The 26,682-nt window shown below is 54.2% G+C and overlaps 8 protein-coding genes across 8 annotated transcripts; 4 read left to right on the top strand and 4 right to left on the bottom strand.

The window, feature by feature from the left end:
* Positions 1 to 704: 704 nt before the first annotated feature.
* On the top strand, positions 705 to 4,848 carry VTN49DRAFT_4751 (uncharacterized protein; the record flags this gene model as incomplete). Its single annotated transcript, XM_069412732.1, has 5 exons — positions 705 to 1,297; positions 1,356 to 1,470; positions 1,540 to 3,121; positions 3,182 to 3,354; positions 3,406 to 4,848. The coding sequence occupies 5 exons, from the start codon at positions 705 to 707 to the stop codon at positions 4,846 to 4,848; spliced, it is 3,906 nt and encodes a 1,301-aa protein (XP_069267946.1).
* Positions 4,849 to 6,053: 1,205 nt separating this feature from the next.
* VTN49DRAFT_4750 (uncharacterized protein) lies at positions 6,054 to 9,456 on the top strand (the record flags this gene model as incomplete). The annotated part of the gene is made up of 3 exons (XM_069412731.1): positions 6,054 to 6,527; positions 6,582 to 9,151; positions 9,213 to 9,456. 3 exons carry the CDS (start codon positions 6,054 to 6,056, stop codon positions 9,454 to 9,456), a joined length of 3,288 nt encoding a protein of 1,095 aa, XP_069267945.1.
* Positions 9,457 to 9,618: 162 nt separating this feature from the next.
* VTN49DRAFT_4749 (uncharacterized protein) lies at positions 9,619 to 10,369 on the bottom strand (the record flags this gene model as incomplete). Its single annotated transcript, XM_069412729.1, has 2 exons — positions 9,619 to 9,981; positions 10,067 to 10,369. 2 exons carry the CDS (start codon positions 10,367 to 10,369, stop codon positions 9,619 to 9,621), a joined length of 666 nt encoding a protein of 221 aa, XP_069267944.1.
* A 285-nt stretch (positions 10,370 to 10,654) lies between these two features.
* Positions 10,655 to 12,430, bottom strand: VTN49DRAFT_4748 (uncharacterized protein; the record flags this gene model as incomplete). The annotated part of the gene is made up of 4 exons (XM_069412728.1): positions 10,655 to 10,690; positions 10,748 to 12,002; positions 12,057 to 12,207; positions 12,268 to 12,430. The coding sequence occupies 4 exons, from the start codon at positions 12,428 to 12,430 to the stop codon at positions 10,655 to 10,657; spliced, it is 1,605 nt and encodes a 534-aa protein (XP_069267943.1).
* Positions 12,431 to 13,383: 953 nt separating this feature from the next.
* On the bottom strand, positions 13,384 to 15,326 carry VTN49DRAFT_4747 (uncharacterized protein; the record flags this gene model as incomplete). The annotated part of the gene is made up of 3 exons (XM_069412727.1): positions 13,384 to 13,882; positions 13,941 to 15,077; positions 15,136 to 15,326. 3 exons carry the CDS (start codon positions 15,324 to 15,326, stop codon positions 13,384 to 13,386), a joined length of 1,827 nt encoding a protein of 608 aa, XP_069267942.1.
* Positions 15,327 to 15,748: 422 nt separating this feature from the next.
* Positions 15,749 to 19,540, top strand: VTN49DRAFT_4746 (uncharacterized protein; the record flags this gene model as incomplete). Its single annotated transcript, XM_069412726.1, has 1 exon — positions 15,749 to 19,540. The coding sequence occupies one exon, from the start codon at positions 15,749 to 15,751 to the stop codon at positions 19,538 to 19,540; it is 3,792 nt and encodes a 1,263-aa protein (XP_069267941.1).
* A 549-nt stretch (positions 19,541 to 20,089) lies between these two features.
* VTN49DRAFT_4745 (uncharacterized protein) lies at positions 20,090 to 23,099 on the top strand (the record flags this gene model as incomplete). Its single annotated transcript, XM_069412725.1, has 8 exons — positions 20,090 to 20,162; positions 20,216 to 20,234; positions 20,296 to 20,347; positions 20,408 to 20,454; positions 20,521 to 20,626; positions 20,678 to 20,941; positions 20,994 to 23,011; positions 23,063 to 23,099. 8 exons carry the CDS (start codon positions 20,090 to 20,092, stop codon positions 23,097 to 23,099), a joined length of 2,616 nt encoding a protein of 871 aa, XP_069267940.1.
* Positions 23,100 to 23,494: 395 nt separating this feature from the next.
* VTN49DRAFT_4744 (uncharacterized protein) lies at positions 23,495 to 26,386 on the bottom strand (the record flags this gene model as incomplete). Its single annotated transcript, XM_069412724.1, has 1 exon — positions 23,495 to 26,386. The coding sequence occupies one exon, from the start codon at positions 26,384 to 26,386 to the stop codon at positions 23,495 to 23,497; it is 2,892 nt and encodes a 963-aa protein (XP_069267939.1).
* Between the last annotated feature and the right edge of the window lie 296 nt (positions 26,387 to 26,682).

The following is a 26,682-nucleotide window of genomic DNA, read 5'->3' as shown; positions in this document are numbered from 1 at the left end:
AGGACATCAGCAGCCCACGTCTGTATTACATAATCAACACGACCAACATGCGGGAACTCGACAAGAGTGACGGTTATGAGGTGAGCTCCATTTGGTGCCTGAACTCAGATGCCAGCGCGTCAGACCCAGCTCAGTACCAGCTTCGCTTGTGTCCGGCTGAAGTTCGCAATCTCTATGTACTCCTTGTGAACTCGGCTCAGCCTGTTTCGGCATCGGAGCTGTCAGCTCTCGAAATTCATGTGCGATAGGTACGAGCACCACAACTAATCCTCCGATCTACCGTATGGAAGACGATAAGTCATAAGCTTCGTCACTTGTGACACATGCTAACTTCAACCCTTGTCTAGGCATAATCTAATTACTGCGATCTGAGTGGGATTCTCCATACCCGCTCTTCCCAACCGAATCTTTCTCATTCTGTGTGAATTGCTCTCTTGGTCACTCTAGCATGTCGCATGAAATGGACAGATGGAACACATCATGAAAGTATTCCCTGTCCTTGTTTTTGGTTCGGCCGCTCAAAAGGAGACCCTCAGCTCCAAACTCAGAGAGGCCATTTGCATATCTCATCTCCACTGCCAGCTTTTGGGTTGATCACGCCTTTTGAAGAAAGTAGCAGGTCAATCCTGCATCCAGCACCGTAATTTCATGTTACACTCTTCTCAATAAGAGCTGGTGTGTACTCAAGCTCCCGTCTTGCAACCATGGCCTTCCAGGCATCTGATCTGGCCAGCGACTTTTTGTCTGGCCGGTCCAGCGAAATTGGCCGGGCAATGGCGCAGAACCAACGCTCTGCTCAACGCCCGGAGGGCGGACCCGACAAGCTCAAGATTGGCCTTCTCACCCAAACAGTCGTGCCTAGTCCTACCACCCGTTTCGTCGTGCCAGCAAGGCTAAGGAACCGATTTCGGAACGATGTCGCTTTTATTGGAGAAAGATCGATGCAATTGCGCGAAGTAGTAATGGGCGCTTATCTTGATGATGTCGTTGCCACATCATACTTTGATGCCGGTATCATCGCGGCCAAGGCGATACGGACGCACGGCGACTTGCCCTTGGACGTGGAAATGAAACTGGGCGCCGGCCAGGATTCTCATCCGGATGTGCTCAAGTCAGAGTACAATGTTCCTGGTCATATTTTGGTGCTCACATTGGATTCGCAAGAGCTCATATTTCTGTATCACCGTGATGAAAATTCACGTTGCGAAGAGGATCAGTTTGTGTTCTTTCGCCGCCCCATGCCCCTGGACGTTAGCATAGTGGAACGCTTTGGTACGCACCTCGCTATTGATCCGAAGTAAGGCGGCCGATTTGCCATTGGCTATAGCGGGAATCTCATGTCTAACTTCTTTCAGATCCCGAGCCATTGCTGTGGCGGCTCCGGCGGATTTCTTTGGCATCTTCATCATGAAGCCTCTCGAGGAATTGCAGTCGCAGTTGTCGAATGGCACTCTCAATCCCATTGCCGAGGTAGGCAGATGAAACCTTCTATTAGATCTTCGACTTAGAACCCACTTTACTGAAATATTTCCGTCTCAGGAACGCTTCTTTCGCACTGATGGTGACATCCTGTTCATGGATTTCCTTTATCCCGAATCGGACAACGAAAATCGCGTGATCCTGGTTCTAATAGTGGCTAGAGGCCCGGATACGTATTCAATTACCTACGACTGGGATTCATCCCAGTCGTTGCGTCACTCCAAACCCAGGATCCTACAGCGAAAGCTCGTGGATGAATGCACGTTACCCAACCTCCTCATCCCGTTGACCAAGCGGACGTCGTTCATGCTGGTCATGAGTTCACGCATTGTGGTATACAGCAATGTCCTGGATTCGAGCACAAATCGATCTCCTGCGAAGCTACCCCTAAAGCCGCCATCTGGCCCCGGGCCCGACCTGCTGTGGGCAAATTGGGCCCGCCCATATCGCAACTCAGTTTACAGCCGTAATTATGATGACATTTACCTCTGTCGAGAGGACGGACTGTTGATGTATTGCGATGTCGACAACTCTGGCGAGCTCGGTAAGTTATCGGAATTAGGGTACCTCGACTGCGAAGTGGATGGAGGTTTCGACACCATCAATTCCAGTGATCACAACCAGGGTGGCGATATACTCGTTGCTGCGGGAGTGATGGGCCATTGCGGTCTTTACATCCAGCGTGCCAGAGAGCAACCGGTATGCCTGCAAAGGTTCCTGAATTGGGCACCAGTTTTGGATGCTGTGATGGTGCCTACGCCAGCACAGGCTCGAAATCGAGGACAGACTTGGGGCAATAATGGAGAGGTGTCGAAAGGGCGTCTATTCGTCTGCACCGGGTCTTCCAGCAACCGTGGTGTATATGAGCTTCGATACGGGTTCGAAGCTCGCATCGGCCTCATGATTCCGCTGGAAGACCTCTCAAGTACAAGCGCAGTCTGGGCGTTACCAGGTTCGGTCGGAGGGAGTGTCTATATTCTCCTCTCAAATCCAATATCTTCGACACTCTTATGTCTTCCTCATGGAAGTGTCGAGGATGTCTACGCTGTGGACGAGGCGGGCTCAGGACTCGACTTGGATTCACCGACGTTGGCCGCCGGAGTTACTGCGAGCGGTATTCTTGTTCAAGTCATAGAAAGGTCGATTCGCTTGACAACTGCAGGAGACGCTAATAAAAATATCTCCTTCGATTACCCACCGGGCCATACAATCCTTGTCTCGGCAATTGAATCCAAGCACGGGTTTGTTACCTCCGTGGTCCGATCAGGGCAAGGAATCCAGATCCACACGATTCGCACCCGCCCCAATGGTGAGTCACTAGGAATCGAGCAGGTGGCCGATCCTGTTAGCATCGAAAGTGAACCCATTGCCATTGTATTGGAAGATATCCATGATATGCTATATGCCTTCATGGGAACCAGTGACGGTCATTTGCTTTGCTGGCGCGTGACAGCGGAAGCCATCTCACATTCAGCCACCCATGTTCTGGAGCTGGATGAGGACGAGGTCTCGAAAGCAATTCAGAGCGTCCGTTTCGTGCCCGGCGGTTCCAGATTTCCATCGACTCTCTTCTGCGGTCTACGTAATGGGCTTCTTGTACCCCTGTCTATTGAGTTCGGCGATGGTGGCCGGGAAATATCATGTAAGGGTTCTCTAGGTAATTGCCCGCTAGTTGCGTAAGAGGTATCTGACTCTCTACAAGACATTCGGCAGCATTCCGCCCACAAACTTGGCCAGACAGTGGTGAAACTCGGCGGCGATGACTCAATAATTCTTGCGACATGCGGCGGCAACGTTTGGCGCTTGTCAGATATTGGCCGTGGCAGTACCTTTGACTACAACCTCCAACCTGTCTGGATTACCGACCAGAAAGACGTACGTTCTCTTTGGTAAAGTGGCGCATATCAAGCTCACTGTGTATTGCAGGCATCTTACCTACAAAAAGGTGTCGACGTTTTCACGATAATTCCCGCATCGCCAGATCTTGGGTTGGGCACCCTTGCCGGGTCTCTCGTGTGCGTCAACGATGACCAACTGCTAATATGCACCGTGGACCAACACACGAAAACCGTGCCGCGCAAGATAGACGTGCCCGGTGTAGCGAATCGGATAGCCTATTCACAACATCTTGACCGTCTTATAGTGGCGTACACCACGGTCGAGTGGGAGGTTGATGAAGAAACAAACATCGCCAAGCGGTATGCACGCCCCCACCTTGAATTCCTGGATCCCAACGGCCAGTCCACCAGTTCTTCGGAATTGGCGGAAGCAGAACCCCAAAGTGCCTCAGACGTGTGGCAGCCCTCAGGTTCCGCTGGTGAGCGGATAACGTGCATTCAGGAATGGACGCCAACGAGGGATGGCGAGCGGTATCACTTTATCATCATCGGGACGGCACGAAAAGCAGACAAGGAAGCTGGTCGGGTTGTTTTCCTGCAAGCGACCAAAGATCGCGGGCAGATCAAGTGCATCGTGAAGCATGTGCATAAGTTTGACGGTCCCGTCCGCGCCTTGACTCCGTATGAGGGATACACATTGATGGTGGCGGCGGGGTACGATATCGTTCCTTTGGAGCCCAAGTTCTCCGAGAAGAAATGGGTTCGTGCCGCTCGATTCTCTCTGATCTCTCCTGGAGTGTCTCTCACTGTCCGAGACGGGCTTTTGTACGTTACCACTGCGAGGGAATCGTTGGTAATCCTCCGCGTTGTGGACGGCAAGTTGGCTCTGCATGCGCATGACGGAATCAAACGCGAAGGGCTCTCGCATCTTTATATCGACGGGAAAGCCAATGCTGTGCTTGCGGCCAGCAGGGGCGGCACCGTCAGCGCATTGTCCGAAACCGGGATCACCGACACTGCTCGGACACTCTCCCCCATTGCGGAGGCGTGTCTGCCGACGTCGATCATTCGGCTGGCATCGTCACCGGTTGGGTTACCAAGCCCCTCAATAACAACACACGTATACGGCACAAGCATGAATGGCAGCGTCCACCGCATCACGGTCCTCACCGAGAAAGAATGGCGCCTTCTTCGCTTTCTCCAGAACCTCTGTAGTCAAGACCCCACAATCTCACCATTCCTATCGGCCAGAAAGAGACGGTGGACGTGGGCGGACATCGAGCCGAGTTCGAAGAAGCCGTCCGACATGCACATCAACGGCGACATTCTCACAAGACTTTTACAGTATGGATCGGATTATTTGCGTGGCATGCTAAGTCGTGACGCCAAATCCCTCGTGGCAGATGCGCCTTGGAAAACATACATGGAGCCGTTTGCCGAGATTGTACTAGATACCCTTGGGCAGACGGAGGAAGATCCAGTGTCGATGGTAATGGACTGGCTGAGTCGGAAGCTGCGGTTGAGTCTGTAATTATTGATTCTAGAGTAGGCGTTATGCGTTTGATGATCGCATGCCTGCATGTTCACCAGAAATAGGAGCGAGGTGTGTCTCTACCAACTGGAACTGCTCGTAGGCCGCAAATGTATATATTTCGTGTCAAAGCAAAAGCAATGTCGTGGTGTAGATATCGTATTCAGTCTATCTCGTTCGACATGGAGTCATCACAAAGATCGGCAAAGGCTCCGGTTATAATCATGAAGAATAGTATACTGGAAACAATAAACACCCATATACAAATTGATGTATAGGAAGAATATAGAGCATCCAATGCACGACATTACCTACCAGATTCAACGACTCCTACATGCAATTACGCAGCAGGATCCTGGACCGGATGGCCCGTCACGGTCCCTGAGACTCGCACCAACCATATTCGGCCGTCAATCCAAGTCCGGCGGTCCTATGTCCTGGAAGGTGTCGGAGGAATTGGGGTATCGCCCGCTCCCAGATTCACCGCATTTATCGGTAGATGTCGCAGCCGATACTGATTTCCAAAAATGAGATCGACCACACATGGTGATCACGACTTAACTGACACAAAATCGACACTGTCATAGTTCTGACCCTTGAAGATGATGATGAGGAAACGTTCGACAACGTGGAAAAATAGTAGGGTTAGGGTTTCGCTATTTGAACGCGGGACGATTCACTAATTTACCGTTTTTCCTCCGCATTGTATGCAGTAGACGGTATGGTCCCGTTCAGGAGCTCCTAACTGTGCCAAGCCATGAGTAAGCGCTTTATGCCTTGAAAATCAGGCATTAGCCCCACTGACCACCAAATTCGAATTTGCCGTCGGCGGATCGACACAAGCGCAGAGACAAGGCAAGTCGCTACGACAGGGCACATTCTTTTGACTTTGTGTCGATATTCCCTTGCGAATCTGTGCTGGTATATTCTGATCGATTAACGCCTGATTTGGCGCGACCAGCACAGAGCGGGAATCTGATTCGTGCCTTTGAGTCTGGCGCTTTTTCTCATGACTTATTTTTTACGAGAGAATCGCCATCTCTGTTTGTGGGCGCGACTTGTGGAAATTTTCCAGAGATAGTGAAGCCGCGCCGTGTTGGCTAGTCGATAAGCTGAACCCCGTGTCGCAAGTTCTTGTGGCATTGACATCGACCTTCTGAGATTGCATATCTTTGTTTCGAAACGTATCGCACGCACCGGCCAAGATGGCACCGAAGAAGAAGGGAGGACGGAAGCAGGAGGAAGATTGGGAGGCTGAGCTGGGCGAGACGCCGCCCGGTGCCAACGGGACACCGACGACAGAAGCTCCCGCCGAAGAGGGCGACGCCGATGACTTTGGCGGTGGCGGTCTTTTGGCCGCAGTGAGGAAGAACCAGAAGAACCGAAAAGCAAAAAAGGGCAAGCTTGTCAATGACTTCGTGGAAGGAGAGGATCCCACCAAGCCCGAAGGCGAAGAGGGCGACGCAGCCGCCGATCTGACCAGCAAGGCTCCTGTGGAGGCCAGCTTCGAAGATGACGAGGACGATGTTTTTGCCGGCAAGCCGAAGAAGGGGAAGGCTGCGCAGAAGGCCGCGCCTGCCAAGGAGGCCTCTCCGGAACCAACGGAAGTCAAAGTAAAGTCCAAGAAAGAGAAGGAAAAGGAGAAGAAAGAGCGAGAAAAGCAGCGCAAGAAGGAACAGGTAAAATGAGCCATTTTCCCCCTCCTCGAAAGAGCTTGCGTTGACAGTCATTAGGCTGCTAAGAAGAAAGCTGCTGGTGCCGCCGCTCAGTCTAAGGCCGAACCGGCGAAAGCTGAGCCGGCAAAGAAGGAGGAGCAAGCACCCGCACCGGAGACAAAGCCGGCGGCTCCTGAACCCGCGGGCGGCAAGAAGAAGAAAGTTTCAGCGGCAATTGCTGCCATTCAGAGGCAGCAAGAAGCGCTGAGAAAGGCTCAAGAAGAGGAGGAGCGCCGTCGGGAGGAGCAACGGCGGCTCGAGGAAGAATACCGACGTAAACTGGAGGAGGAAGAGCGACGAAAAGAGGAGGCTCGTCAGCGAAAGAAGGAGAAAGAGAGAGAAAAGAGGGAACAGCTGCGGAGAGAAGGCAAGCTGTTGACCAAGGCTCAGAAGGAAGCCAAAGAACGGAATGAGCTGCGGATAAAGCAGATGTTGGCGGCCGGCGTGGGCCACGTGGCTGGTCTTGAAGGAAAGACGACAGAAGAGAAGAAGAAACCCGTGTACGACAACCGCAAGAAGCGGGGTCCTAAGAAGGAGGAAGTTGACCTAGAGGAGGCCGCCGCTCGTGCTCGAGCCCAGGCCGAAGAAGAGGCCAGACGTCGGAAGGAGGAAGAAGAGGCGAAGGCCCGGGCCGCCGCGGAGGCCGAAGCGGCGAAGAAGAAGGAAGAGAGCGAGCCAGAGGATTGGGAGGCGGCCGCCGATGCCGAAGAGGAGGGAGTCGTGAAACCCAAATGGGATGACGTCAAAGACAGCTGGGACGCCGAATCCGAGGAGGAAGCTGAAGATGACGCTCAGACCAAGAAGGAGGAGAAAGCTGCGGAGAAGGCTGCAGCACCCGCAGCCAAAGCTCCCGCAGCGGCCGCGAAGGCCTCTCCGGAGCCCGAGTCAGAGTCGGAGACGGAGGAATCCGAATCCGAAGAAGAGTCCGAGGAGGAAGAAAAGGTCAGTGCAGCCCAGAAGGCGGCCGCGCAGCGAAAAGCAGAAGCGGCAGAGCGGCGGCGAAAACAGCACGAAGAGGCGCTGGCGGCTCGATCAAAGGACAACCTCCGTTCACCGATTTGCTGTATTCTGGGTCACGTCGATACGGGCAAAACCAAACTGCTGGACAAGATTCGACAGACGAACGTGCAGGAGGGCGAGGCCGGTGGTATCACGCAACAGATTGGTGCCACCTACTTCCCCACGGATGCGCTCAAGCAAAAGACACAAGTGGTGAACAAGGACGGGAAGTTCGAGTTCAAGATTCCTGGTCTGCTGGTCATCGATACACCTGGCCACGAGTCTTTTGCCAACTTGCGATCGCGTGGCTCGTCGCTGTGTAATATCGCCATTCTGGTGGTCGACATCATGCACGGTCTCGAGCAACAGACGCTGGAGTCATTGCGCCTCCTGCGTGAGCGTCGAACGCCGTTCGTCGTGGCGCTGAATAAGATTGACCGTCTCTACGGGTGGAAGAAGATCGACAACAACGCGTTCCAGGACAGTTTGGCGATGCAGAACAAGGGCGTGCTGAACGAGTTCCGGACGCGTGTGGACAAGATCAAGCTGGCGTTTGCAGAGCAAGGGTTCAACTCGGAGCTGTATTGGGAGAACAAGTCGATGGCGCGTAACGTGTCACTCATTCCAACGTCGGCGCACACCGGTGAGGGTGTCCCGGACCTGCTGAAGCTGCTGGCGCAGTTGACGCAGGAGCGGATGACGAGCTCGCTGATGTACCTGTCGGAGGTTGAGTGCACCGTCTTGGAAGTCAAGGTGATTGAAGGCCTGGGCACGACGATCGACGTGGTTCTGTCAAACGGCATTCTGCGCGAGGGTGACCGAATCGTGCTATGCGGTCTCAATGGACCAATAGCAACGAACATCCGAGCTCTGCTGACACCAGCGCCCCTGAAGGAGTTGCGAGTCAAGTCGCAGTACGTGCATCACAAGGAAGTCAAGGCGGCGCTGGGTGTGAAGATCGCGGCCAACGACCTGGAGCACGCGATTGCAGGATCGCGACTAATGGTAGTTGGGCCAGACGACGACGAGGAGGACCTGATGGAGGAGGTCATGTCCGATTTGGAGAGCCTGCTGAGCAAGGTGTCGCGAGACCGCCGTGGTGTGACGGTGCAGGCGTCGACGCTGGGTTCGCTGGAGGCTCTGTTGGAGTTCCTGAAGGACATGAAGATCCCCGTGGCGAACATCTCTATCGGACCTGTCTACAAGCGCGACGTCATGATGGCGGGTACAATGTTGGAGAAGGGGTTCAAGGAGTATGCGGTCATGCTTTGCTTCGACGTCAAGGTGGACAAGGAGGCGCAGGCGTATGCGGACGAGATGGGCATCAAGATTTTCACAGCGGACATTATCTACCACCTGTTCGATGACTTTACGCGACACATGAAGCAGCTCACGGAGCAGCGGAAAGAGGAGAGCAAGCTGGACGCTGTGTTCCCGTGTGTGCTCAAGACGGTGGCGGTGTTCAACAAGAAGGACCCGATCGTTATTGGTGTGGACGTTATCGAAGGCAGTCTGCGGCTGATGACGCCGATTGCAGCCATCAAGCACAATGCCGAGGGAAAGAAGGAGATTATCCAGCTGGGTCGAGTGTATGCATCCCTAACTACCACCCCAATTGTACTATGGCATTACTAACATGACTTGAAACAGACAATCGATCGAGCGCGACCACAAGCCCGTCAACATCTGCAAACGCGGCCAACCGGCGGTTGCCGTCAAGATCGAAGGGCCGAACCAGCCGATGTATGGCCGACACCTGGAAGAGTCAGATACTCTGTACTCGTTGATCTCGCGGCGGAGTATCGACACGCTGAAGGAGTTCTACCGGCCCGAGGTGTCGATGGACGAGTGGGCGTTGATCAAGAAAATGAAGCCACTGTTTGATATTCCTTGAAACATGTTTTTACGCTTACTTGATGTATGTCATGAGTCGACATTAGTGTTACGCGCGAAATAGACCAGTACGATGCACTCACTTCATACGATTCGGGGATTGGTAGTTGTGAACATTTTGGAACCATATTTACACAGCAATTTCCCTCTTTCTCTCTCACACTCATTCATTATTCCCTTCCCACTTCTCAACCTTTCCTCCCTTATCCACCCAATCCAACCAACTCCCATCATACACCGCAATCTTTTCCGGATCATACCCAGCCTGCACCGCCAACTGGGCCGCCGCCCTCGCCCTTACCCCGGCCTTGCAATAAAACACCAACTCATTCTTCTTCTCCCCATCATTACTCCCTGGTTTCGGAAACCCAAACCTCGTCTCGAATTCCTCCGGAGAAAGGAAATATGCGTCGGGCTGTGACGCCAACGGGATGGACACAGCACCCGGAATGATACCCGTGGAGGAAAGTTCGGCGGGTTCGCGGACGTCGATGAGGATTCTATCGGTTGAAGGGGAGGAATTGATCTATAAATTTTTCCCAACTTTAATTACTACTCTGTTACGCGGAAATGGTTTATACCGAGGGAAAATGTGGTTAGTTAACACATACGTCCTCGAACTTGACTTGTTTCAGTTGTTGGGCTTGTTGGTCCGCGGCGGAGGGATTGTTATCGTTGTTCGAGGAGGTAGAGGAGAAGGAACGGGTGATTGCGAGTGGGACGTATTGAGGGCTGTAGGAGGACAGAGGACGTTGTCGTGTCGGTAGGAGTAGTCGCTGTCGACATGTTGCTGGTGCTGCCGTGCTGATGGGACTCGTCGTGATGGTTCGCAGCGAGTGCATGCGCAACCCGCTGCGGAGCGTGACGCTGCCACGGGCGCGGATTAAAGATCCTGAAACCGAGGTCATCGTCATGGATGCCGGTTGAAAAGAAAGGTTCAAAAGTGAGAGTTGACTCGGAATAAGACGCGCCATGACGTACAGGTGCAGTTACGAAAATTTACCGATTATGGAAGCTATGAGGCTGATTACTCATCGTCATAAGCAAATGGATTCATAATCAAAAAGTTAACCGAAGCACATCAACTCCCAGTACAGGATGATGAGGGAGGCGTAAACATAACACGACGGATTAAGCATAAATTATGTATGTATATTATACCGCCCACTTTTCATTGAACCAAGCCCCGTCATAAACGATTAATTCCGCGGTGTAAAGACCAGATGAAGGTCATCCTGGTTCAGAGTCAGTACCTTTCGACTTGGATCAAAAGGGAAATAAGAGAAACGTACCTGCGGGAAGATTGTGGCGAATACCTTAATCTTGTCCGAATCAGGCGTTCTATGATGCTTCCAGTCGACAAACATGCTGGCCTTGCCAATCAGGCCAATCAGGGTGTTCTGGGCATATGTCTGGCCGAGGCAGTAGTGCGGACCCGTGCCAAACACCAGCCAGTTCTTCGGATGCTTCTCTGCATCACCGCTGATCCAGCGATCGGGGTCAAAGGTCTCCGGGTTCGGGTACGCCTCTGGGTCGTGCGTCGCGGGGTAGATGCTAGGCACCACCATGCTGCCCTTGGGAATCGTGTAGTCGGGCGTGACCGGGAAATCCCGCTTGGCCATGTACGGCACCATGATGACCGGCGGCCGGAAGCGCAGCGTCTCCTTGACTACCGCCCGGGTGTAGCTCATCTGGTCCAGCATGTCCAGCGTCAACGGCACGTTACGGTCGCCGTTGCGCAGCCGGAGGTTCTCCTCGCGGATCTTGTCCAGCACCTCTGGATGGTCCGCGGTCAGCTGGAACAGCCATGTGCATGCCGCACTCGTCGCGTCCTGCGACGCAAACAGCAGCGTGAAGACAGTCTGCGCAATCTCATAGTCGGTGAATTCGCGCAGCAGCATCGGCGGCTTCTCCTTCTCCAGCTCGCTCTCCGGCACACCCTGTGCGAGCTTCTCCCGGTACTTGGCCGAATCGTACTGCGCCTTGACCCAGGCGTCCATGATGCATTTGACCTCGCCGCCGGCGGCAATCCGCTTCTTGCTCTTGGCAGCACACTTGGAAAACTCCTCCAGCACATAGTCCGCCGCCTTCTTACCGTACCATGTCTTGGTGAACGGCAGGATGATGGGGAAGTTGACCAACTCCAGCGCCTTCGTGATCAGGTAGTACTCGTCGGCGATCCGCTTCACCGCTTCCTCCGAGATGTGGTCACCCACAAACGTCGAGCAGGAAATGGCCGTCATGGTCTCCCGGAAGTGTGGCATGAATGGCTGCGGCTTACCCTCATTGGCCGCCGACAGATTTACCCAGTGCTTAAGGTACTTGTCATAGACTTGCTCCTGGCCGGGCAAGTATATCGCCAGCGCACTACGCGTGAACAGCACGTTCAATCCCTTGCGGAATTCCACATGTTCCTTGCCATCCAGAAACACCCAATTGTCCGGGCCGAGCAGCTTGTGTGCCGCGTCGACCACGCAAGGCTTGACGTACGCAGGGGAATTGAAAATTTTGCGCGACATGTCGCGCGTCGAGGCAATCACAACGAACCTGGTCCGATTAGAACACATTCACTCCTTCTGCACGGAAACGGAGGCAACTTACTTGTGGAAAACAGACACGCAGCTCAACTCGCCGCTGTCCCATTTGGCCTTGTACTCATGGAATTTGGGAAACACCGATTGAAGAAACGGTCCCATGAAGGGGATCTTCAAGGGCGGGCCGACCAGGCTTCCCTTGAGATAGATGTACTTGACTACGCGGCTCGTCAGTACCAGGATGGGAGGAAGAAAAATCAGTGTCGGGCGCCACGTACCCTGATCATAGACCACAGCGGCCAGGAAGAGGTACAGCAGAGCGCTCCAGAGGGTCAAACTGTCCAAAAACGAGGCCACCCAGCCGGGCATGGCCAACTGGGTGACCACGCCGGCTTTGGCATCCGCGGTCGGCGAAGCGAAGGTATTGTTGAGTCCGGACATGGTGTTTGGAGCACCGTCAAGGGACTCCCGGAATCAACACGAGGGTGCTCGAGGCCCAGCCAACACCGGAGCTGGAGACGAAGAGGAGCTACCAGTACTCGTACGGGGACAACCAATTGACACGGGAGATGATTACAGAGACGATAGCAGGAAAGAACAGGGTCGAAAAAGACCGGCTGATGGCTTGGAATGTCTCGCAATCTGCCAAGAGAGGAGAAGCGATAAATTCATCCTCGTCTTGGTACCTGGCTGGCGCTGGGATTACAACAAACCTCTCGCTCTTAGTGGAGCTACGGAGCCCGGGCGGTCCGGCTAAGCTCCCTCTTCTTTGTTCTGACTGGCTTCTGCCCGGCTTCTCTTCCGACCAGAAGGAGAAAAATCCCAACAGAACCCACCTCTGCTTATGTAATCCTTATCCAATCTCCGAGTCTCCGCCAGTCTGTCTAGGTTAGCGCGGGATTGCGGAATTGCTTGGTCCCTATTCTGTAGCCTCAGGTGTCAACATCCGCCGCAACGGGCCAATCCCATTGCCCAGCAGGTCCAACGGTGGATCGGATGATGTCGGCTAGCTGGGATCCGGCTGCCGCTCACGTGACTTATTTTACCCTACGCAAACCCTACTTCGAACACATAAATCCGGTCGGTTTATTTCAAATCAATGCAGATCGTATACATGTAACCCACTAACTTCAATAGTGTCCAAAAAGTCCCCGTCCTGCCATGATTGATCGATAAAATACCTCTATTGTATGCATTTGTACGATCGGGTTTTGTACCCCTATTTGTGCTCGTCCGGAGATTCCTTTTTCTGCAGAAGCAGGCGTCATAGCGGGACGATTAATAATCTCAAACATGAACCGTTTTCATTGGCCAGATCCACAACAATAAGCTCATCCGCAAGCCCCGCCCAAAAAATCCATCGAACGTGAAGTTGCATCATACCGTCCCTGAGTCTACGATCGCCCGAAGCTAAACCATCCGCGCCGAGCAGGCTTTGTGTCGTCTTTGCTTTCCACCGCTGCCTTCTTGGGAGTCTCACGTGGATACTGAATGTAGTTCCATGCAACGTCCAGGAACAGCGGCTTGACAGGAACCGGTTGCATTCGCGGCGGGAATGGCACCAGGCGATTCGCATCGAGATCGTCGGCCGAGTACTCGTCTAGCCGCTCGACTAACGACCGTTGCGATCGGAGCGATTCAGACGTCGCCTGCGTCGCCTGCGACAGCTGATCGAGCGTTACCAGCCCGCGATGCCGAGCGATCAATCCCTGTAGAGTGGCTCCGATGATCTGGACCTGCTGGGATGAAACATCCAGTCGAGGAGGTTTCTCCGCGGCCTCCGGCAGAGACCCCGGTCGGATCGCCGTTACCAGTTCTAGCGCCCGTGCGAAGAGGGCCAGAGCGTTCCGCTCATTCCCTTGTAGAGAGTAGAACCGCCCAATGGCAATGCACCTGTACACAATGTCATGTCAGGAGACTCGATACATCTCTTTGAAGATACAGCACATACCGCAGCGCGCGGAAATACGTTCGCTTCGACTCTAGCTCTCCGACAAACTCCACATCGCCCGCGACACCCGGAAGCTCCTGGATTACGTCCAAACTCTGCAAGATCGAGTCATACAGAGTCACCTTCTCTCGCAGGCGCGATAGCCGCTTTCCAGTGGCAGCTTGGGATGTGGTCTTGCCAGGCTTGCTCTTGCGCTGCCGTCCGGCGAACTCCTCGGCTAGTCCGTCCTGCGGTCCAGCCAGCACTCGGTTTCGGCCAACACGCCATCCCACGGATGAATAGCTCACGGCAGTGCGTGTAACCTGCAGTGCCTGTACGCGTGGGTCGCCCGGGTCCACACCTTCGCTGGTCAACTCAGCGAGAGCCGTCTTTGTCGCATCAACGGCCTCCTGACTGGCAAGAATAACGTTGTCATATGCGGCGGCTTGTTCCTTCGGAGACGCGCGCTCCCCGGTTTCCGACAGCCATGTCGACAGATTGGCCTCCGCAGCTGCCGCAGCCGCCAGCGCTTGTCCTATAGACGCATCTTCGATCGGGACGGTTCGCGAGCGCCACGAAATTCGATCCGGTAGTTTTTGCACCGATCCATCCGGGCCTTTGGTTGTTCCCGCTTGCTGCTCGACTAGACTGCTCGGGTCGATTTTCTCGACATCTGCGCGGATTTCTGCATCGGAAGGGAAGCGCTCAATGGCTAATGACGGAAGGTCACGAGTACGAGGGATTTTCAGCTGGTACGCCGCATAACGGAGGGAAGGATCGATCGTGTCAGAAATGAGGTCGCCGTATGCATCGTTATTAACCTTCGTCTCCAACGTGGAATAGATCACTCGCGCCAAGCTATAGCTCTCCAAGCATTGATCCCACCTGCGTCTCTCCATATACAGAGCCCCGGAAATCAATGCCCAATATGCGCGGGCTTCGACAACATCCGTATCCGTTGCGCCGGAAGTCGCCTGGTCTTTCAGGACCGACACGAGCGATTGCGCATAGCCAGATGCTTTTGTGAGCCTGCTAATAATATGACTGCGCGTAGCACCTGTAATCTCTTTGGCCGAAGAATTTGCCGAGTGAGATGCTTTCATATGCATCGCCTGCGCCCATGCCCGCTCCGACAGGAGAATCAGGATCTGTGCATAGCTGTCCAATTAAGCAAGAGCTGTCAGCCTTATGCTAGAAATATCAGAAAAGTACTTACGCCTGGTTCTCGTGCACATTTTCCGCGGTAATCGGAGCTTTGGGAGTGTACTTGCGGCCCTTCGGAGTGGTTTGTCCAAGCTTCTTCCGCAGCGTATGTAGTCGCCGCGCCGACTGTGCCCTATAGCTGTTGTAGTCTCCGGTCACGAGGGCCTCCTGGCGCCGCGAAAAGAAGAAATTGGTAATATCCATTGTCTGCGCTTCTGTCGCTGCGGAAGAAGTGGGCTGTTCTCTGAAGATCGAACTGGCCGCGGGACTCGTTAAACTGGCGTGGTGTGCTTCGGGAAAATGAAACGCCGGTCCCCGGAGATTCCTGCCTTGATGCCTGAGGATGCCTGAGAAAAAGTACGAGTAAACCCGATCATGCAACAAAAGATTCTCGACTTTGTGTCGGCATTGCGCTCGCTTTCTCTTCCAGAGGTCTAACCTCAATTGAACAGCATACTTGGGAGTTTCCTTTCTCCCTACAATCCGTGGACCGTCCTCGGTTCTTGAGACCTTTCTTCCATCGGATCATCTCGCCGTCTCGGTGATCTCAGAGATCCCCGACATGCTTATATCCACGCCTCAAGCTTGAATCGCGCATTGGCTACGGAACCGGGCAAAACAAGGGAATGCTCGAACGGGCCGTTGGATGCCTCGAGAGCGCCGGACAGAGTGTGTTTCGAAGCTACAATGGCATGGTCCGCAGCCGGAAGACTCTGAAGCCCGGATTCTGGCGTTCCAAGTCCTTGGAACTCGAAACCAAGCTCTGGTATTTTATCCTCTCGCATATCTCGGCAGCGTCGCGTCGCCGGTCGCCCGACTCGAGCAAGTCGTCTGTCTCGACTCCTGAATCCCCCGGGCCGTTTCTCGACTTTCTCTACCCTCCCAAGACTCTCTCCGTCGCGGCGTCGTGGCTATCACGGCATAGATCCAACCAATGGCTACGGAAAAAGAAGAGATCTGTGCCGGATTGGGTTCGCCCGTTTGCTTCGCATTCGTCGCTACGTCACGTCTCCGTTCCAAGCACGGTAGAGCAACCAGAAGAATCGAGGAATGAGGTTGCAGAACGGGAACGAGTAGTTCGCGAAAACAAGGCTCTCCTTGTCTCCCTTCTAAATAGTGGCGATCGCAATGAATACGACCGTATTTGGCAGTTGTGGAATCAAGGTGGCCAGCCGTCAGAGCTCCAACCTCGCGTTCTGGAGTATCTCTCGTCGTCACGAGATCCGATAGACCTGTCGCGAGCGAAATCTGTTCTTGACAAGATTGAAGTGGACCGCCGAACAGCGGATGTTTATTGCAACGGGGTGATATCCCTCCTCCATGCTGGGCAGTTTTCACATGCGAAGCAGCTCTTGTCCGAAGCTCTAGCCCGCAACCAAGGCCTTAAGCCTTTGGGTGCGTCAATCGCATTTTTCCTCGACACTGGAAAGTGGAAGGACGTAGCGGAGATGTGGGCGTCATGGCCGTCTACCGATGGTCCTGCTTATGATCATCAGGCGTTGTCGCCTGTAGCGTCTTTGTCCACTCTGCCTCAGCGACTGTCCTCGCTGCTCGAATTCGCAAATCAGCAACCAGATTCCGATGAAAAAACCACGCTGGCTAGCCTTGCTTCCTGCCTCCTTCATGTTCTCTTCAAGTCGACGACATTGATGAGATCAATCTCCATGGAAACTATCCTTCAGCTGACCCAACAATCCAAGCGCTTGGAGATTCTCGAGAAGGAACATTACAACAACGCCATCACTACTCTTCGATCCTTTGAAATTCGCTCAACGGTGGTCAAGTCCATGATCATGTACCGCAATTTTCGATGGCATTTGAAGAATGTGGTACCATGGTCGAAGATCCTGGAAGACTTACTTCAGACTCTTGAAGATTTGGAAATTCCGCATGGCGTCCGGTATCTTCTTGATGAGTTCAGACATTTCTTTGGAAAACCATCTATCGAAGCGTATAAACGAGCACTTGTGGCATTCGCAAGGTCTGGCTGTGTGGATGAAGTGTATGAAACATTCGACTCCCTCCTCCAGGATCATGGAAAGCCAGTAGATACGTCGGATAACGAAGCGGATCTACGGAAAACTGCACGGAGTCTGCGTTGGATATCTCCGGTCCTCCACGTTCATGCCCGACTAGGACAAGCCTCCGCCGCACAGGCTGAGTTTGACAAGATTGAGGCCCTTCACGGGCTTCGCCCCAATCGTTTGTGCTGGAATGTCTTGATCTCAGCATATGCAAATGCTCACGATGCCGAGGGGGCCATTGCAGCATTCAAGCGGATGAGAGCCGCGGGCGTCAGGCCGGATTCGTTCACAATCGGGACGCTCATGGCGGTATGTGCCAGGAAGGGCGATATTGATGGCGTTCGCAATTTATTCAGTGCCGCACAGCGCGTCAAGGTGCGGGTAACAACGCCAATGGTGGATACCATTGTGCAAGTGCTGTGCCGGAATAACCGCCTCGACGATGCGGAGCAGCTGGCAGAGGCCGTCCTCTTTCTGAAGAGCGTTGAGGGTTCACGCACCCGAATGTGGAACACCCTGCTGTGGTCTCACGCTTTTCGAGCAGATCTGGATTCTTTGTCGAGGATTCAGTCCCGCATGGATGCCGCCGGAATCCGATTCGACGAGATGACATACGCCGCTCTGATGACCTGCCTGTGTATCCTGGGCAAGCCTGATTCTGCCCGTCGTCTGTTGCGGATTCTTCACCACAACCGCAAGATGCACGCGACAGAACTTCACTATACGATTATTCTCTACGGCTATGTCCGACAACGTAATCGAGATATGATCCACGTTATCTACCGGGAGATTGAAGAACGATTCGGAAATCCGGGATTGAGTGCTCGCCTGCTGATGCTGAGGGAATTCTTGACCCGAGAATCGATCACTACCAACAACGGTGCGGACGGTGATGAGAGCCGAGAAGCCGTGCTCTCAAGCGCCGAAAACATTCTGATGAAAGCGATCTCTGAGTTCGAGACGCGGACGTTCGCCACGAAACATCCACGACCGGCCACTAACCGCCTGCCACTGCATCTGGCCTTCCCGGCGCTGTACTATGAGCCACTAATAAAAGCATACGCCAGTGAGGGTTCTCATGAACGGGTTGAAGCGCTTCTCAAACGATTAGAGCGGGCCACCGGCAGGCAGATTTCGCTGCGCTTTGTTTCCATACTGATGGAGGCGTACCTTCAAGCGGGAAATCATGATGCAGTTGAGAGATGCTGGCAGCTGGCTCTGAACAAAGCTTTCGAGCAGGCACGTCCCGTCAATGTTGACCCCGATTTGTTGGTATCCTCTGCGGCGGAAGAAGGGCAAGGAGCCTCACAACCTCCTCAGCCACAGACCCCCCACGGTGGAGAGTCGATCCTCGAGAAGGAGGCGGCGCAGGCTTCAAAGAAGCCGTCTGTATTGCCGGCCCAACGATTCATCCTCTCCCGTTGTTTCTCCTTGTACCTCCGTGCGCTGGGGGAGACAAACCAGACGTCGAAGATCCCCGAGGTGGCAGCCGCGTTCGAACAGACCGGATTTGTGATGACCACCGCAAACTGGCTGACCTATGTTCGCGAGATGGCATCCTCGCCGAATCCATCTGATCAGCTGGAGGCCTTCCGGACCTTTGAGCAGAAGTTCATGCCCAACTTCCCCGGTTGGGATCTTCTGCGCCGTGGCATTGTGAACCGACCGCCAGATGTTCCGGATACGATCGATCATCTAGACCGAACTGAGATTGGGAAGCTACGCGGCACGCTCGGGAAAGCAGGCAAGCGATTATGGTCCAAGATCAATCCTACCATGATGCAGCCGTCGTACAATGTCATGGTCCACCTTGCTGCCGCCTTGATCGACTTCCGTGCGCGAAGCGCCATCGATAGTGACGAACAGCTGGATATTCTATTTTCCATTGCTCCTAGGACTCTCCGGGCGATCGCCGCCATGCCCCATTACAGAGAGAAATTCCAGGGCGTCCTCCTCCGGCAACGACTGGAGGGCGGACTCGACAAGTACAAGTCTCCACGCCAGCCTTACGTTTGGACGGGCGGCGTACTCGGAGTCGAGGGGCGAAAGCATGTGCCAAAGTACTTTGAAGAACAAAACATTCCACAGGACGGTGATGATGATTCGGACGAGGATCTCTTCGTGGGCAGCACTCCTGGCGCCAAGGACAGCACAAGAGGCTCTGTCGGCTTCCGAAGTCTCCACCATGAAACACCGGACGATGTTCCTCCTTCGGATCGGATCATGGATCCCCAAGACGAACACGACATCGAGACGGAGACCCTCCTCGAATCCAGATATCGAGCACGTGGCCTGCATCCACGGGACGACGAGGAACCGCCTTTGGACGACTCCAGCCGTAGCCGCCCACCTCGACAACCTCCACCATATCGTCGCCCGTATGGGCGGTGGTAGTCGGTCTGCCACCATCCTTGTTAAGGGGCTGTTCTTGAAGACCACCAGCTTCAATCACAGTGTATTGTAGTGTGTTAATAGGACTAGACATGTTGCATTTATGGGTTGGTATGAGTATTTGAGCATGATGTGTAAATACTATTTCAGATAGCATGTTGCAATTATCAGCGTTCTCGCTATTTTCTTCATATCTACAGAGCATTAGCCTATTTCGATAACTCTGCGATTTCTGTCCCAATATTTCCTCATCAAAATTTCAGTTCTGAATTCTGTAAAGACTGTCGAGCACTTTTAACGTGCAGATTACACGAGAAAGACCGCGCTTCACTGTGTCACGTGACTATAGTCACGAACTGCATGCTTACATAACGACTGGCGGGCGCGCGACGCGTCCGGCGCGCTATCAATTTTTCCCTTTTTGGATGGTCCGCGTCAAATTGCTGGGTTTTGAGATTGTTGACCACATGCACATACGCCCAAAGTGCATTGACTCTGGCATAACCTTGATTCAATCTGATCCAGTCCGTCTAAGCGTGTCTGACTGACGCCATGGACGGAGTCGTTCTCCGCGACGAGGCGGTGCAAGACCGCGTTCGTGCGGCCACTGAATTCCTTGATCCCAGTATGTTCCTCGAAACTGGCAGTTGTTACTGCGAGGCTGACACTCTTCCATAGCCGATGCGCGCGCACGGAGGTACAAATTGAGCATTAGTCGCCCTCGTTCATTATCCGGCCTCGCTGACGATAGATCACAGCTATCGAGCGGACATCGTGTTGATGCTGAACCGCGGTCAGCGAAGACTGACTGTAAGAAGCTGATCGAAACACTGGACGCGAGAGTGTCAGGCTAATCGCATACGATTGTAGGTTAGCATTGACGATGTTCGCGCCCACAGTCGGGAATTGGCAGATGGGTACGTTTTGATCCCATGCTGGGATGAGGGTATGTCGGCATTTTGTTTCTGACGATGTGACTACAGTCTACTTCATTCTCCATTCGATTACACTCAGGCTTTCGATCGGGCACTGAAGGATATTATCAAGACGCTGCCGAATCGACCAGCGAGAGAGACCGACGATGACGTGGTAAGTAGGCGGAGAATTATTCAAAGGGGGATCATCGCTAACAAGTTACAGTCGTATTATTGTGCATTCGTTGGCGCATTCGGCGAGAATGCATGTAATCCGCGGACGATAAGCTCGTCTCATCTCAATCGCATGGTCTCGCTGGAAGGGATCGTGACAAAATGCTCGCTGGTGCGACCAAAGATCATCCAGAGTATTCATTACAGTGAAAAGAAAGACAAGTTCTTTGCTCGCAAATACCGAGATCAGACGATGACGGCGAACGGCATGACGAACCTGAATGTGTATCCCCAGGAAGATGACGAGAAGAATCCGGTAGGATCGACCACTACATACAGTAAAGCTTGATACTGATGGCTGTGTCTAGCTCATCACGGAATACGGATACTGCAAGTACATGGACCATCAGACTATTTCCATCCAGGAGATGCCGGAGCGGGCACCCGCGGGTCAGTTGCCACGCAGCGTGGATGTCATTCTCGACGATGATTTGGTGGACAAGGCCAAACCCGGCGACCGCATCCAGCTTGTGGGTATCTACCGGACACTTGGAAACCGCGGAGGCGGCTCGGGATCTTCAACCTTTCGCACTGTCATCATTGCAAATAACGTCATTCAACTGGCTTCTAAGTCCGGTGGTGGCATTGCGCAGGCAACGTTGACCGACGCGGATATCCGTAACATTAACAAATGGGCGAAGAACAGAAAGACCAAGATTTTTGATATGCTTGCCCAATCGCTGGCTCCCAGTATTTACGGACATGAATATATCAAAAAGGCTATTTTGTTGATGCTACTGGGCGGCGTCGAGAAAAATCTGGAGAACGGTACTCACCTCCGTGGTGATATCAACATCCTGCTGGTCGGCGATCCCTCCACGGCCAAGTCGCAGCTGCTGCGATTCGTGCTTAGCACCGCGCCGCTGGCTATCGCCACGACAGGTAGGGGATCATCCGGCGTCGGTCTCACCGCAGCTGTTACCACAGATAAGGAAACCGGTGAACGAAGGCTCGAGGCCGGTGCCATGGTCCTGGGAGATCGGGGGGTAGTATGCATTGATGAGTTTGACAAAATGAGCGACGTGGACCGTGTAGCGATCCACGAAGTCATGGAGCAGCAGACGGTCACCATTGCGAAGGCTGGTATCCATACGTCGCTTAATGCCCGTTGCAGCGTGATTGCCGCGGCAAATCCCATCTACGGACAATACGATCCTCACAAGGATCCACACCGGAACATCGCGCTGCCGGATTCGCTGCTGTCACGTTTTGACCTGCTGTTCATCCTCACAGATGAGCCGGAGGAGCGCCGAGACCGACTGGTATCGGAGCACGTTCTGCGACGACATCGATACCGACAACCAGGCACGGAAGAAGGCGTGCCTGTACGCGAGGATGCCACGCAAACTCTAGGTGTTGGCCTGGAAGAGTCGCAGAATGTCAACCAGACAACGGAGCCGTTGGAGAAGTACAACGTCATGCTGCACGCAGGCATCTCCAAGACAAGCAAGAAGGGCAACGTCGAAATCTTCAGCCTGCCCTTTATCAAGAAGTATATCCAGTACGCAAAGACGCGTATCAAGCCGGTGCTCACCAAGGGCGCGGCGGATTATATTGTTGCGACATATTCGGCGCTCCGAAACGACGAGTTGACCGGCAATCAAAGAAAGACGTCTCCAATGACGGCTCGAACATTAGAAACCCTCATCCGTCTGTCGACGGCACACGCAAAGGCACGATTATCAAGCCGAGTAGAGGAGCAAGATGCCAAGGAAGCAGAGGCAATTCTGCGATTTGCACTGTTCAAGGAAGTCGTAGAAGACGGACGCCGGAAGCGACGGCGGCTCAATGCTCTGGACAGCGACAGTGACGAGGATATGAGTTCGGACGACAGCTCAGACGATGACAACTACCGGCCGCGAGCGCGCACATCGGGCCGGACATCAACTCGTGGCACTCGGTCGAGTCCCGCCGAGGCGGACGATATCTCGGCTGAAGACGACGATGATGCCGGTGCAAGCATTGCACGAAGCGCACGGCAAGAGACCCAGACCGATACGCAAATGTCGGTTGCATCGTCGTTGCCGGCGTCACAGCTGCTTGGATCGCAGACAGAGGAGTCCCAGTCCCAGTCCCTGACGCAAGCGACGGGCCAGCCGTCCGGATCGGGCATCAAGCCAGAGCGGTTGACGGTGTTCCGTCAAGCCTTGGGTCCATTGATGGGAACGCGGCTGTTTGTAGATGACGATAGTGCCGACGTTGAAGTCTTGATCGGTGCAGTCAACACAGCAATCCGGGCGAACCCATCTTTGGGCGAGCGACATGTTTTCCAGCGGGCAGAGGCGCTTGCAGCCCTGAGGGAGATGAATGATCGGAATGAGCTGATGTGAGTGCTTCCACATTGACCCTAATCTACGGTGATGCTAACCTAGGACAGGTTTTTGGAAGATGATGAGACGGTGTACAGGATCTGATGTATGGATGGCTACAGCGCGGGTCTGTTATGATAGCATTCTTCAACCTTTTGTCTATTAGTCTAATCATTCCATGAACTTTTTGAGGAACCACAATTTGCCTTAATCCGACTCCGCACGTTCCATATTAGTAGCGACAGTAAGTAATGAACAGCATCCCATTTAACCTGTACAATGCCAGACATCTGATCGCCGAACACCTTGTCGCAAATCATTCAACACAGCCTCCTGTCACAATCCAGGAACAAACTGTATTGCGTTGCTTTTCTTCTTTAAAGTCATTTGTGCGTGACAGATCACATGTGGTGAAGTGAAAGTCTCTGTACGCATTTCTCGTGATGACCATTCCGAAAACACAGTTTCTCCCGAACGCTGTACATAACTCCTTCTTCTTTTCAGGGACGACGCGACAAATCAATATCAGCCCACAGATCACGCAGATGGTCGTTCGCGGTTGCCTTCATGGATTCAAACGCCGCATACACCGCGGCCAGCGCGGTCATCTTGAGCTGGCGCTCGTCGGGATCGTCGTCATCATCCACCGTGTCCTCGTCACCGCAGGCAGCCTTCAACGCCTCGAGGAGCCCATGAAACTCAATCCAGAAAGTGGCGAAGACGTTCTGCAGCCGCTTCTCACGCTCTTCCACTGACATGGCCCGTGTGTTGTAGCCCAGGAACCACCATCCGGCCCTGCGGAGGTCGTTCAGCTTGTCGGCCAACTCAATGACAAAGTCGGGGAGGGTGGCATCATGACCAATAATGTCCCGCAGGATGGCCGTGACGTCGCGGCACGTGACGGCAAGACTGTCCGCGAAGACATAGAATGGCATGTGCCGGCCCGGCGGCGGAATCGTGTTATTTCGAAGGACATTCTGGGCGCGAACGACGGCACGGAGCAAGGAGACACGACGGCGGGGAAGACCACCCGAGGTTAGCGGCCCGATGATGAAGTGGGCAGCATGCGACAGAATTCCCTGACTGCCGTCGCCAGAGTGGATCAGTCGGAATCGGTCATCGGCTTCCATGCCGGCTGACTCGAGGAGCGTTTTTAAGCCTCCGGGGTGGATGGCCGAAAACTCGGTGAGATCGTACACCATGCCGTTGACGGCCATCCAGAGCGACTCGGGCGAGTTGTGCTCGGCTAGCTCGCGGACAGAGACCTGGCGGAGGTTCCTCTTTGGGCCCGGGGCAGCATCGCCGCCAAAACAGTCCTCGTGATAATGTCCATCGCGAAAGAGGCCAAGGTCGACCAGACACTTGCGGACTGTGGCGCCGAATCCGACGCTGCCGCAGACGAAGATGTCGCCGTCCCTGAGGATCTGCTGGTAGTAGAGCCGTGACTGCAAAGCGGCCAGCACGCGCTGCACTTTCATGATGTCGCGGAATCGTTCGCTGCGGCCTCGGCGAATGGTGAACCCAAGCTCGCGAGACAGAGCCAGGTGCAGCGTCATCTGGGGAAGCCTCCTGGTAAATTCGCTCAGCTCCGCGAGGTATGGGACGTCGGAGAGGGTTTTGGCGCTGACAATTAGTTCAATCGATCCGACGGACGCTGGGTGGTCATACCGGTTGGCACGGTCCTCGATAAACCCGAGGAACGGACCAACACCGGCGCCCTGTGCAATGAGCAGCAGCGGAGAACGCTGACTGAGGGGCAAACGCAGCTGGGGCTGGGGAAGCAAACGGATAGCGACGGCCTCGCCAGGCTTGACAGAACACATGTAACGGGAGGCAAGGCCATCCGAATGCGCGACGGTGAGCGTTATCTTCTCGGCGTAGCCGTACACGTTACGGGAAACGCGGGAGACAGTGTAATGACGTGGAGGGAAGCGGTGCAGGGAACGAGTGACTTCCTCAAACGAGGTACCCGGATGCAACATGTGCAGGTCGAGCTCGTCAAAATCGACCCAGCGGATACTGTCAACGTCGAATGTTTCACCAAGTAGCCAGCGCAGCTGATCACGTCCCACGGGACTAAGCTCCGCCTTGGGCCAGACTCGGACCCGGTCACCAGGTTCGATGGGCACGGGGCAGGGCAGACGCAGGGTGACGCTGGTGGTCTTACTCCCCGTCATTGAGATGGCGTCGACGATACACTGCATGGTTTCCGGGTGGTTCTTCATTCTCGCGGCGATGGCGCCCCGCATCTGCTGATCGAGAATAGCCTCGATGGGGACACGGGCGTGACTGGCGGTGGAGGTGACCCCTCCCGCGGTGCTAGGACGACCCGAAGCGAGAGCAATACTGATTGTGCTGACTGCTCGAATGCGATGCTTCTCCAGAAGCCAGTGGTACGTCTGCATCGTGGCATCAAAAGCGGCGGTCAGCACCGGCAACTGCTTCTGGGTCACATAGCTGCGAATGCTGTAGCGATTGTCGGCAAGAGTGCGTAGAAAGTACTGGATAAAAGCCGGCAGTAACTTGCGCCGTGACAGCTGCTGGCGATGCAACTCCTCATTCTGGTCGATGACTTCGAAGAACTCGTCCAGCGCGTGGAACATGGGTGAGTTGATGCCGCTGTTGTCCATCTCGTCGGAACGGACCTTCCTGCCCACTTCCGGATACGTCTTGGCCCAGTAAACAGGGTCAAAACTGTGGATACCGTACTGGCCACCCCGGAAGCGCACAGAGATAAACACTCTGGCACAGTCAATAATGATTGCTGAGAGGTTTGTTAGTTCCAGAATGATAGTAGCCTCGTCGTTGCTGGCAATGCACTTTTGAATGTTGGTCATCGCTTCGAGGGCCGGCGCAAAGGCCTCCTCCATACGGATCTGGACCCCGACAGACATGTCCTCCTCGGGCACGTCAAAATACTCGATTCCGACGCGGGAGTCGTGGCCTGGTACACGGCGATAGTTCTGGAGGAAGTCATCGGCAGTCATGCGGCCGTTGTTGCGGCGGGCCATACGGCAGTTGACATACTCCAACGCCGCAGTCAAGCTGCGGCTAATATAGATGTAGCTGGGGTTATTGCCGATGTTACGAACCTCAAAGACATATGCATGCAAGAGCGAGCTGAGCACGATGGCTGCACGGGCTAGATACCGTCTCTCCAGCCTGGTGATTTCGTCTTCCAGCTTTGGCATCTCAAGCACGGCATGGTGCATGCGTCCCTCGCGGAGCAGCATGGGGATTTGGCGGATTACCTCCTCCCACGGCTCGAAGGCGCTGGGCAGCGATGGCTCCGGGTCGAAAGCTGAGAGGAAGCCCGTGGTAAGACTAATGGAGCCATCAAGGCCAGGGCCGATCGTCAGGGTGCTTATCCCCATACGGCGTCTGGTAGCCATTGGGTCCCCACGTATAGGACAATGCAAGGTTGTGGGCTTCCCGCGCAGCATGGGATGATTGGCTGCCAGGCTGGCCTGGGCGAGCAGCCATGCACTGGGGGTTATGCTAGGAGTAGGGTGTAACGACATTCTCCTCATAGACGACTCGACGGGGAATGCTTTGCTTGAAGAACAACGACCAAGTGGTCTGGAACAGAGAAGGAACGAACGCTCTACCCGTCAGAAGGGCATATTTCGCGACCCGGCAGAGCTAGAATAGATGACAGCAGGAGGAAGAAGAGAGAAGAGGAAGAGGA

The sequence above is a fragment of the Thermomyces lanuginosus genome (genome assembly GCF_041956635.1).
Source record: "Thermomyces lanuginosus strain ATCC 200065 unplaced genomic scaffold VTN49scaffold_31, whole genome shotgun sequence".
NCBI classification, from domain to species: Eukaryota; Fungi; Ascomycota; class Eurotiomycetes; order Eurotiales; family Trichocomaceae; genus Thermomyces; species Thermomyces lanuginosus.
This window is presented reverse-complemented; position numbering and strand designations above follow the sequence as displayed.